This window comes from Pterocles gutturalis, unplaced genomic scaffold (assembly GCF_000699245.1).
Source record: "Pterocles gutturalis isolate BGI_N339 unplaced genomic scaffold, ASM69924v1 scaffold46206, whole genome shotgun sequence".
Classification (NCBI taxonomy): Eukaryota; Metazoa; Chordata; class Aves; order Pterocliformes; family Pteroclidae; genus Pterocles; species Pterocles gutturalis.
In genome coordinates this window covers 429-13652 of record NW_010107161.1, presented here as the reverse complement: position 1 = coordinate 13652, position 13224 = coordinate 429, and the positions used below count along the sequence as shown (strand labels likewise).

At 37.4% G+C, this 13224-nt stretch overlaps 1 protein-coding gene across 1 annotated transcript; it reads right to left on the bottom strand.

Annotated features, from left to right (window-relative positions):
- Positions 1-130: 130 nt before the first annotated feature.
- Positions 131-11050, bottom strand: OSGIN2 (oxidative stress induced growth inhibitor family member 2). The gene is made up of 5 exons (XM_010088000.1): positions 10900-11050; positions 6051-6187; positions 4125-4316; positions 3407-3498; positions 131-1408 (listed from the first exon to the last, which is right to left on the bottom strand). Exons 1-5 carry the CDS (start codon positions 10964-10966, stop codon positions 361-363), a joined length of 1536 nt encoding a protein of 511 aa, XP_010086302.1. The 5' UTR covers positions 10967-11050; the 3' UTR covers positions 131-360.
- Positions 11051-13224: the final 2174 nt, after the last annotated feature.

Below are 13224 nucleotides of genomic sequence, written 5' to 3'. Positions count from 1 at the left end.
AATTTCATGGTAAAAATACTTTGTCACATTTGCCACTAAGATGTAAAGCCACTCTGGTAGGTGTTGCTCTTCCCAGAGGACGGCTGCTCTTTTAGCTGAGCACGAGATGACAGGCAGTCAATGTAAGTTAGTCTCATTTTCTGTTTATCTGGAAGTAATTCCAGTTGAGTAGAGATCAGTTGTAATAGCAGCTCATTTTTTTTTTGTATTTTGAAAAGATGAAATATTGTAGTATCAGCATCCTTTACCAAGCAATACAAGCGCAGGTTACTTGTATACAACAGAAATGTGACTGCTATCAACTTTTGTTCTGTTAGACTACGTCTGTAATTCTGTATGTGAAAGTTTCTGATGTCTCATTTATGGTACCCCATCACCTCCTCCATCCCCACTTTCAATCAATTCGTGTTTCTTCTTTTGTCTTATTGCCAAGCATCGTGCAATGCCCAATGCACCTCCTTTTAAAAACCGTACAAAGTTGTCTCCCACCAGAGGGCCTAAAGCAAAGAGGTTAGCTTCCTTAGTGCATTCGTAAGTGTATGGATCAATCTCTATAGGATTCCCCTTGCATGTGATGGGCTGATTAGAGTGATGACCTATGCTATGTCCTTGGTCTTTTAGAAAGAAAAGATTTGGGTGAGAACCTATCAGAACTAAGGCTACAGAAAACTTCAAAACTTTCTTCAGTCCAGAGGCACTCTGAAGAACACATTTCATTTCAGGCTTGAAGGAAAGTACATTGTGTTCAGGGAAACTAGTGTAAGCAGAATGTAGATTAGAGTCTGCAGTATGTGACTGAGTACACATCATGTGATAGACCTTATGGTATTCAGGGTAAAGCTTTTTAGGTAACTGTTTGAAAATCAGACTCGTATCAGTAACTCTTCTACGAAACACATGGATGACTGGGATGTTGTTGTTGTAGGCACACAGAACCGCATCAGCTGCTGTAAGTCCAGCACCCACAATTAAAACAGGGTCTGCCTTCCCACGTAACTTTCCTTTGCTGAGTGCAGCTCCAAAGTCAGACATGGAATGAAGCACAAAAGGAAAGTCTTCTCCTTCAACTTGTAGTCGGCCAGGAGAATCAAAGGTTCCTGTGGCAAGAGCCACATTCTCAGCAAAGAGGCAGAAGGGCACATGAGAACCGTCTGTTGTTTGCTGGTAACCTCTGACTTCCCAGTTTCTCTTAATCAGTGATTTCTGTCCATCTTCCATTTCTAAATGTTGTGTTGAAATATTTTCATTTAGTTGAGTTCTATCTTCATCACCCTTTCCTCGGTAAAGCCTGGATACTGATGTTATGTAAACGTTGTCTCTGAAATTCTTTTGGAGGCCCATGACTTTAACATAGTGCTTATAATAACATGCTATTTCCTCTGGCATTACTCGATCACTCTTTATATTTCTGAAACAAAATTGAATGCTTCCAGTTAATATTTAGACCTTATCAGTAACTTGAATATCATATATGACATACCACACGACAGTCAAATTTAAGAGGACTGAATCTGTTCAGTGTAATTGACACCGAGTTAAACATTTTTAAATGCATTCAATTTGTTTTATTTGTTCAAGACAAGCTAACATTTTTTTAATAGCTGTAGGTCTTTACAGTGCAAAGTGCTATGGTAATTAACAAATTAAGCATAACAAAACTCTGCAGTATCATGGTAGGTCCGTATGGAAGAGTTTTACAAAGCCAGTTTAGCATCACGACTGTCAACAGTACAACACTGGCTAAACTTGGTGAAAATACACTTACAAAGGCTGTAAGTAATTAAATATCATAGTAATTGTTACGTGCTAATTTTGAAACTCTAGGTTCGATATATTACTTGAGTCAAGTATTCTTCATTATACTTTGCAAAAGACCACTCCCTTGGGTATGGGTAAGTTCACTAAATATCAAATTAAGTAGTTCTGTATCACAGGAATGAACAAAGCAAGTATGACACAGAACTATGTAAATACAACTATGTACATAGGATTATGATGTCCAAGTGTCCAATAAAAATAATTTTTAGACTGCAATCCCGGTATTACATCTATGCTTTTCTTATGTTTGTTGTATTCTCATTTATGAAAAAAAAAAAAGCTGAAAATGTAATGATTTTGAATAGGTGCATCAATTTTGCTGCTTCTTTAGAAGTAAACTCTAGGAAGAAGGCAAAAGAAACATCAGGATTGCCACTGAATTATGGTTAAAGCATATTTACAAGAAAACAGGCTACTTATTCTCATAGATGAACAAGATAATAATAGCATATGTACTTTTAAATGTTCAGGTTACTACTCTGAGAATTCTGATGAGATATTTATCGAAGAGGATAATGCGACTGTGTGACACCTGTTACAATGAAACTTAGAAACTATTTTACATGACTAGAAGTTTTCATTATCATCAACAGTTTTAAATATGTTTGTTTAATTGTAGTGTAACAGCTCAGCATTTCTGTTTTTAGTATTGTTGAAAACTATAATATAAACAAATTAGCTTCAGATAATAAGCAGCTTATGGGATTTCAGTTAATAAGGAGGCAAGATTACTGTGGTTATCTAAGAAAGCGATTAAAGAACAAAGGTACAGTTTCTTCACTATAAGTGTTGTCCTGAAATGAGTAACGGTCTGCCCTTAAAGATATATGCCCAAGTAATTCTACTTCTTCTTTTGCCATATGTGGTAAAAAAATAACTTCATTTAATTTTGCCAGAACAAAGTCAGGAAAATTCAAATTTTAGAAAAAGCTTATGTAGAGTTCCTAGGTTCATCTGCTGACACAGACCTTTGTGAACTAATTGTATGATGAAGTAAAACCAGTAAGCTTGTACAAGACAGCAATTTTTTCTTCTCTAAAATTTTTCCAATTAACTTACAACTAGAAAATAACATTGGTAAATACTGAGTTACGCTCTTAAAATTAAAATTCATAGATAGTAACATTTCAGATGCTGCAGCTTGGCCTGTAAAAGCACATACTGAAATACACGACTTCCTGAATTATAACAAAGCTAGTGTGCACAGCAACTTAAGTTGCATCCATGTTGAAAGAGGAACTTCCAATACTTATGTAGATTTTAAATTCCTCCCTCAATCTTCCCTCAACTCTGATCAAAACTGCTTACAGTAACACTGCTTCTTTGTGAAATCCTGCTAAAACACACCACTGTTGGTATGTATGCTTTTCAGACACTCAAAGCAATTACTCTGGCCACCCATTGTAATTTTTTGTCCATGAGAGAACACATAGCAGAATAATTTCCAGTGCCATCAGGCAATTTAATAAACAAAACAAGAAGTCCTCCTGTGAACAATGAAGCTTGAATGTTTTCCAGTTCTTAAAATAATGTTATCTGGATTCTTACACCAACTAGGTTTCCCAAACACATTGTGCAATATCTTTACCTGCGTTTGCTAGCTGCCCACTCCTTAAAGGTGAGGCCAGGCAACTCCATCCAGTCTCCAAAACTGATTGTTAGCATAGAGCCTTCCATGGACTATGGAGAAAAAACCAAGATGCATGACCAGGTAGATTTCAAATGGATACACTGATGTAAAACACAGTGAATTCTTCTCATTGTACTCATTTAGAGCAATAAAATACTAGAACAGAACATTAATACTAGAACATCACATGAAGTGTTGATGAACTACTTCTGTGCTACAGTTAGATACTATTTTAAGGATTAGCTGCATGATCTAATAAAGCTGAAAGTGAAGAGAGAACAAGTGAAAGGGAAAGTAAAACCAAGTCATTTAAAATACAAAACAGGAAGAAAAAAGTGAAACCAACAGGAGACAAACATTAAGGTTTAAGATTTTGTCTAACAGCACCTGGACACAATGCAAAGACAGGAGAAAAAAAGTAATAGAAAATACTCTTTATTATAATTTATTAAATTAAAAATAATAACCCACATAAGAGAGCAGTCATGATCACAAATCCCCAAATTAAGGACAACTTTTTCCTTCCTTTCACATCTCTAACATATTTGGGCTTTGGTAATGGACCAGTTGAAACGGCAATTGCCATTACTTTCTAAACCAACCTTAGACAGTAAGAAACCCCCCAAACCACAGAATTATCAAGTTACCCTGAAAGTGATATGAAATTTTTACTCACATGCCAAGCCCCACCAGGTGGTCCTTTACCAAGCACTATATGGGGAATGTAATTATGTTGTTCTAGCTTCCAATGCAAAACCGGTGGGTAGTTATACCCAAAGTCAGCATCAGGATGAAGCAGCGTATCAAAAAGCACTGCAACTGGGTTTGAAGATTTTTTTTCCAGGCCTTCTGACAGGTACTCTAGATCCTAAAGTACGAAAGAAAGTTTGATCTGTTCATGCAACTTTTACAAAAATTCAATATTTACAGATAGCAGACTGCTTTTAACAAAGAATTGTTAGCATTTCTAGAAGCCCCACTTTGATAAAGCAAAATTAGAATCTAAAACCAGTAAGTTTTAAAGTTGAAGTAGAAAAAGCTCCTTTGACAGCTCTTAGGTAGTTCCAACACTAACTTTATTGGAGGTATTAAAAGGAGCTTTTAAAAATATGAATTAAAACTAGGTTTATTTTACAAAGCAGTTAACATTGAGAATAATTTCTAGAACTCAGTAAAATGTTCACATTTCAGCATCTATTAAACAGTTGTGTTCTAAAAATTTCATGACACAATGGCAAATATTTGAAGAGAGAATAAAGGTTTGAAGAAAGAATTGTCCATAAGGCCAGATTTTGCTGACAAGGACAGGACAGTTTAGCTTCCTAAACCAGGAAAATCTTAGGGGGCTGGGGAAGGATGAAGTACCTGAAACATCTGTAGACAAAAGTTTAGGCAACTTACTCTCCTGCCCAAAAAATAAACCTTGAGACTGAAGATCAACATTACATGCAAACAGCACAGCACTAGAAGAAAAAAAACCAAAAAAACAAAAAACACCCAAACCAAAACCCAAAGCCAAACAACCCCTACACTTCCCAATACAAACACACAACACACATGCATGTTTGTATTTCAAATAAATTAGTCACACAGGCAATGCAGTTAGCAATAGCATTGTGAGTACTCCATGAGGAGTGTAGTGAGGGAGTAGAAAACAATAACAACATGGGAAACAAGTGGACAAGTGGGGAGAAAAGTAATAGAAAAGGCTTCACAAATCAAATGAGACAGAAAAATTGGATGTTTACAAGGATAACAAATAAAGTACAAGAGCAAGTGTAAGTGCAACACAAACACTGAAGGATGCATACTATTCAGAAAAGAAAAATAGGTCATGTTTATAGAGGCTATATGTCCCTAAAGTTATGAAAAAATGAAGTCTTAATGAGAATTGTACTATTTAGGAAGATTTTAATTCGAAGTATGTGTACTTGAAGTATGTTAGCAGCACGCATTCTTTAATGATAGTGCCCAAACATCGTAGTGTGTGAAAACTGGAATTCCTGCATCAGCTGCTCCCTGGCCAAGTGCTGCTTTACACACTTTTGGCAAGTAGTAAGAATACAACAAAGGGCAGATTGTAAAACCAAAAAAACACCACAAACAAAAAGCCCTCACGAACCACAAAAACCACCACATGTCCCAGGATTGGATCTAATGGTCACAAGTTGATTCTATTTAAATTAACAAAATAACTTATTAATACATTAGAAATATGATTAGGTAAGTAGGCTGGTTCTTCACAATGCAATCTGCAGATTTTTTTTTATAAGCAGATATTCAAATGCATTGCTTTTCATCTGAAGTGCCCTACATATAATTTGTTACAAGCCACTGAAGAAGGTATATGCTGCTCTTGATTTTACAGGTAGGAATAACAGAGGCCAAGAGATAAAGCTAGTTGTTTGAGGCCACACAGTTACTAAACTTTACTGTGGTCTCATTCTTTGTGGGCTGAGAATATTAAGCCTTTTCTTGTCTATGGCAGTACTTGTGTAAGTTGCAAAAGCATTTTAATCAGGATCATTAAAGAAAGCCCACTGTTTCATAATCCAGCTTTGCAGTAGGAAAAGAGCTAGACAAGATGGCAACCAAAGCTTACTTGATCAACAATGGAAAGATGTCGAGCTTCTTCTAATTTTGTATGTAGAATGGGGTTTGGGTGTATAGCTTCAGGAGATAAATACGGCCTGTATCCAGAAAGCAGGTAAGAAAGACAAATTCCCGAAGGTCCATTTCCTATTAAAGAAAAAAGTTACTGCTTTAGTAAAAATGTAAATAATCTAAAGTTTGTAAGTCACAAAATAAGCAGCAACGAAATCACACTAAAGTAGTATAATGCAATACTGTCCTGATTCAAAGCAGCTTATAAACTTCACAGTAAAATGAAGCCTACCATAGGAACTTCCTCCAAATGAACTGAGCAAAATCTTCTGCAGATAACAAGAAATGTATGGATACTGTTCACACCATGAAACAAAATGCATATAAAGGAGTTTCATAATTTAGTATGTCAAATTCACTATTCTTGTGTGAAAATGGTCCGATGGGTAAGATCTGGTCTGCCTGTCAATCACAGTGATACCTGAATATTATTGCCATCCTACAACTTTGCGTTCCCATTTACACTGGGTACTGTAAAACACAGAACAGACAGACAATCCAGAGCATATGCTCTTCAGGTCTGCCCATAAATTAAAAAGAAGAAAGAGACAAGCAGAAAGCTGAAGACTGCAAGTCAGATGAGAAGTTACACACACAGCACAACAGCAATGTAAAAGCTGAGAGAAGACAGATGCAGTAGATAAGTGGTAAAGGACAAGAAACTCAGGTAAGACCACATTCATCCTTCAGCAACAGTATCAATTCAAACATCTTTCTATATCATTTTTGTAGCATTTATAATTCATATATGGGCATTCTTGCAATTTTGATAGGCTGACTTATTTTCAAATTGCTCTTAGAGGTGTGAAATGGATAGGGCCAAAATGTTACCATACGATCATAGCTTCTATTTACTTGATTGGTATTAAACAAAGTAGGGGACCGTATTTATAACATGCAAATACAGAATACTCATGTTGCAAAGTCAGATATTGAAAGCTAGGGAAATCTAAAGTCAGAAAAGTATGTGCAATGATACAGAATTTAAACATGTGACCATGTATTTCTGTAGCTCCTCTTCCTCATTAACTGAATGAAAAGCCCAGTGTTCTCCTAATGAGGCACTATTCAGTATTTTGTCTTTGTTTTCCATCTAGAGTGGCACACATGGTATTTACCACACACTATTCAAATTCTGTGCTAAAGGTACTAACTTATTAATGTTTTTATATAGCACTCATTGTTAGGATGTTAGTTCTTAATTCCTACTGTTTCAACTCTTGATCTCAAGAGTTCACCTGTTGTTTCCTGTTCCCCATCACCTTTGCACACACTATTTCCATCACCTGTTAACAATCCTGCTTCTCCAATGCCTGTCTCTTCTCCCTTGTCTGGTTTCCCAATCCCTAAATCCCCCATCAGTCTGCTGAGACCCTGTTCATTCCCAGTCTCCTCATACATAGGATCTCTTTTCCCTCCTCTACCGCACTACACTCATCCCTCTGGTCCCCAGTAGCCTTATATCCCACGCTTTATTACAGTGCTGAGTGTGTAGACTGATTACAGCCATGGGCTACAAGGAAACCATGTAGCCTCACTAAAGATGAGCTCTTCCAAGGCTGGGACCGCTAAACTGCACTTTCTCTCCTAAGGCCTAGAACCCAAGTAAGTATGTGAGACTCCCCAGTGTCTCCTACCAAATAATCTAGCTCTTTGCACCAGAATATGGAGGCAAAAGTAAAGGTATTACAGTTCCTATGTACTGTAAAGACCATGAAGCACTGGAAAAAGACTGTCTAGGAAAGCTGTGGATTTCCATCACTGGGACCTTCAAGACAGTTAAATAAAAAATCTGTAATAAAAGGTTTAAATATTGGTGATCCTGCCTGTATTAATTCCCAAACCACTTTGATTCCTATTTTGCCCCTTACAAAAAATACTGTAAAAAATCTTTCAGCCAGTGAAAATGCTCATCCTTACTGTCACACTGTCCCCTCCCACAAGCAGATCAGCATGACATAGCCGGGTACACTTCAGTCCCAGAATTTAAAGCTTAAAACAGATGCAAGCTCCTCCAGTCACCCACTTGCCACGAGATGGATGTGAGAGAGAACCTGAGCAATACATTGAAACCATCCATAACAAAATCATACGACGTTGTGAACGCTCTAATCATACCTATAGTTCACCAGCATTCCCATGACTGAATAAATTCTTAACTATTTTTAGAACTATATGTTGGGCACAGTAAAGAACTTTGTTTCTTTTTACAAGTGCATAGCTAGATTTTTTTTTTCCTACCAGAGTGTAAAAGAAGCTATACACAAAGATGCCATGCTAAAGATTATTCCTACTGAATAAGACTAAAAAGAACCAAATGGATAACAAAAGTTGCCAAAACAAAGGCTGCCAAGGGCCAAGGAAATTACTGAGGATGGGATTATGTTAAGGTCACAGAGCTCCTTGCCCCTCCCCTGGGACCATCCAGAATGCTGCTCCAAACCCAGTTCTTATTCTTTGAGCAGACTCAGTCCAAGGGAAAGAAATTCCCTCATGGATATGCTCTCAAGAACACACATCATGAAGGCTCAGATGCAAGGTCTGCAATTAGACTTGTTATGATTTTCATAGAAAATCCTTGGGGGAAAAAAAAAATCTTTTTGAAATGAGAAATTTATACCTGAGGAGTTTGCTCTTGATTTACACACAACGCCGCCAATAGTGACTCTGATCATAACTGAGAGATATTACTATTATACAAACTTTAGGTACACAATCAATACACCCCAGAACCCCATGGCCCTGTTCATTTAAGGAACAGTTAACATTTTGTTTGAATAGCAGCAGAAGCTTCTCCTGATGAACAGTAAACTACAGTACAATCGTCTTTTCATTATGTGTCTAAATTCAGAGCAAATACTCAAACATCGTAACAGCTGTGTTATTCGAATGAAAATTTAAAACATTGTGTTTACACAGTAATGATCAAAACTAGTGCAGAAGATGAAAGTGCTTAGCACAAAATATCCTCTAGACTTAGAGCTCCAGCATAAAATTCTTCAATCCCAACTCATTTAAACGGAATGTATCCATTTCTTCCCAATTTCTTAAAGACAGGTACAGCCCAGAAGTTACTTAGCATTACCACAGTACTTTAGGACTCTATGCAGAACTGCAGTTCAGTATGCAGCATAAGCTTTGAATCAAATCTGAAATTGGGCATCATACAGGGGAAAAGGGGTTGGTACAATTAAAGAAAGGGCAATGCAAGTTATTGATCCATCATAAGTTAACTACTTACACGTGTGCCATCTTCTTCTTTCTGATTAATAAAATAGTGCAATGAGAAGATGGTGGCACTAGGAAGCTAAAAGGATGTTTAACTCCAGCTACACAGGAATCGCACAGAGAAGATTAAATCGTAGATAGCTCGTGTTGGTGCGTGTGTGTGCATGCATGGAGGGGTTGACAATTATTTTTGTATTCTTCTACTACTTTATTAAATAATTTTAGATCCCTTTTAAGGCTCCAGACAGTCAATGAATTAGTGGCAATAAGCTGCCAAGGGAGAAAGAAGATCAGCTTGTGAAGTATCTCAAACGTACCTGTGAAAAAGCATTTGGGCAACGTATTTGTTTTTCAAGGAGAAATAGTCAAGGCAGCTGTGTTTGGCATCAGCACATAGAAAGGCGTTCTAGACAAAATGAGTATTGAGCACAGGTATTTGCATAAAGTATATCTGCAAAACTAAACAGTGAAAACTGAGTCATTAACCATATGGCAAACCTATACTAAGGTTGACAAAATGCCAAGAAACCGTTGCTCTTCAACTGTGATGCAGAACTCAGCAAGTGATTCACGTCTGTCACATCCACGGAAGTGTATTCCATGAGTACTATTTTAAGCTATCATGAAAAGAGCTTTGAGAACAGGCACTGTACAAACATGAGTCTTTCAAAGTTGTGGAGATTTACTGTGAGTACATTATGTGGAAACACCACTCTCTGAAATCTCTAGTTGTTTGCAGGTACAATTAAAGCCATTGGTTTGCTTCGGACTAGATTACTGAAAACCTCTTTTACTTCAGATCTTTTTTCTATCCTCTCATCATGTCATGGCGGTAAGGAGCTGGTGACCAGCTGTTGCTGAAAAACCTTGGCCCAATACAAATCATGCTGGCACTCTCAATTAAGCTGTGTACCTAAGGAGCCTGGTCCCTCTGCTCTCTTGTCATTCAGCAATATTTTACAAATATAAGCCTTTCACTATTTAATCAAGACTACAACTTATTGTTTTAAATTGGCTGAACTGACTTAGATTCATTTGGGAAAGATGCGACAATATTCAGACATCAGTGATGGTCGTAACTAAAAAAAAGGCAATTAGAGAGGTTAGCATCTAACCAACATACAGCAGACATTTTACTTTATGCTTTTCAGTGTCCCATCTGACCCCACAAATTTCTACCCGTGCAAATCAACAACCTTCATGAAACCTGCAGTAGACATATCACACTAATCAAATCCTATGTGATCAACATTAGAATTAAAACCATTCTTCCGTTAAGACTCATATATCTGCTGCCAAATAATGTGCCTCATTTTGTCAAAGCACAATTTGAATTCAAATATACTCCAACAGCAAGGCCCTTAACATAATTTTATGATACTGTTATTAATCGTAACAACTGTATTACTCTAATAAACATCTTCACTGTAAGGATGCTAAGCATTAGTTATTTCCAATCTCTAACATTCTGTGATTCTGTAATGATAAATGACTTCATGCGGCAGGTCTAAAAGGCAATAGCAGTGACAGAGAATCTTAAAAAAGTGGAAAAAACTCACCTATTATTACTACAGGCAGAGTAAGGAGGGAGTCCCCAGGCAGAACTGTTTCTTCAATTAGAGGCATTCTTTTAACCTTCCTCCCAAGGCTGTCACCAAAATACTGGACAAAGGAATTCAAAAGCTGTCCTTCGCTTTCAGGGCTGCTGTAACTCCTAATTAAGAAGGACAAATGGGATAAAAATAAAATGAAACAGTTGAACTATTGTCAGAACAGTCTCCTTAAAAATAAAGTTGCTTTTGATGCTTTACTGTAAGAGCTATGGAAATAGCAAAACCGAGACCAAAACAGATATGCTTCATTCAATCTACAAAATTTTACTCTTCAGCACAGCTTTTCTAACAGATTTTTTAAAAATCCACTTTCTCCCAGAAAGTCTACAGAAGGATAACAAAAAGACACAGATGGCTCTGCACAGATGCAGATTTCTAATTTCAGTTTATACAAAGCCAAAGTATAACCAACAAGCATTATTTTGATCCTCCACACAGCAGAACTCATTCCTCATTATCCTTATCAGAAGAGGAGAGATACACACTGCCTAGCCAATTAACAACACCGAGGGCAGCCAAAGGCTCAAGGAGCAGCTGAGGTACAACAGCAGCCGTTCGCATCCCTTCCTACCTCTGAGCAGCACGGAGGACTTTGCCTCAACAACATCCTGTTGGGGTAGAACTGAGGCTGGTTAAAGCTGGCAGTGGTGGGAAGACTGAGAAAAGTGTGATCCCTGTAAGCCCTAGAGACAGACCATTTTTCTACTGTTAGAAGAAAACTTCTTATACAAGGAATTGCCATGCAGTCAGGTCAGCTAATCCACAGCAGACTGCTTTCACCTGCAGTCATTTCCCTAGATTTCTCAGTTCTTTCCCTGCAACATACACTTAGGTTCCTCTCGTAACTCCTCACCATCTCAGTGTGCTTCTAGCCTACAAAGACTTCTTTTATATCGGTTGCTGCTTAATTATTTAGGAGCTCTTTCTGAAGCCTTTCCAGGTCATTGAAGAAGCACGCACTATCTGTTTAGCTAGAAAAGCAGGGGCAAATTAAAAATAGTCTGTTATTTGCAGTAATAAAGACTTAAGAACTTTTTAATTAAAAATAACACAAACTGATGTAAACATTAAAACTCTTTACAAAGAGTTTTAATAACTAACTTAATAAATAAAAGTATTCTTATTTATTTCCTAAGAATCTGCATATCTTAAAGCTATTCTAGTATTTCAGGAATTGATTTTTCTACATGGGACCAAAAGTGTAGAACACTGATTCCGCTCCCACGGCCTTCAAGAAGCTACGTACGTTACGTGCCGCCTCAACTCCCACAACACTGAAGGTTCCGCTACGTATCTCAAAAGCCTGTTCTCGATGGCAAAGTCTGAAGCAACACTAGAGACAGAGCTGTACAGTAATAACAGCACTGCTGTGCACTGCAATATAGCTCTCTGATGTCTATTACCTTGCTAAAAAGGGTAGGGAGTAAAGTTGTATTTATTTCAGAAAGAAAGGATTTTATACCTGTATTTCCTGCACTACAACAAAAAAAGTATTACTTGCTTACTGTTTGATAACAGCCACGCGTGAGCTCTTCATGATTTTGGAGACACATAACATACAAACAGCGTGAGTGGGATGAAGACAAGTAGAAGGCACACTGCTCTTTTCACCTCTGCTTTTAGATAGGCACAGGTAGACCGTATTATTTTCCAGTCTTTGCTCAAAGTTAACTAAGGCAATACTACACTATGCTTTGCAAAATACAGGTTTAAAGAGAGCATGCCTGTTCCAGTGTGGTTTTAATATACTTGCTGTGCTAGATGGTAGATAAAAACCAAAAGAAACATCTCAAAACCTCTTTTACGGGATATACACACAGTGCCACAGACTACAAAAGAATCTTTAACAATAAAAATGTTGCTTCTCTGCAGCTTAGATAGTGTATCACAAACTAGCCAACCAGTTTAGCGCAGAATCTAATTCTGCATAGAAACACTGGCACACAACACACAGTTTCTCAGCTATTGTGCACATGAAGCAGATGAAGGATTGTCGGCAGGAGCACCCTCTTCCTTTGCAAGAACATCAAACCAGAACTCCGTAAGATCTTAAATCAGGGGCCTCCATCATCCTAACTTCTGAACAACACTGAAAGCCACCAAGTACCAGAAGTTTTTACCTTGATAAAAATATCTACGGCTGTAGTCCTGCAGAGATGCCAGTGGGCACAAAGATGAGTCCCTTCCAAAGCTAATGCTTCGTTTACCTTATGCTGGTCATACTAAATAATCTCAAGAATTACATTGTCAAATACCTAGATTCTAAACACA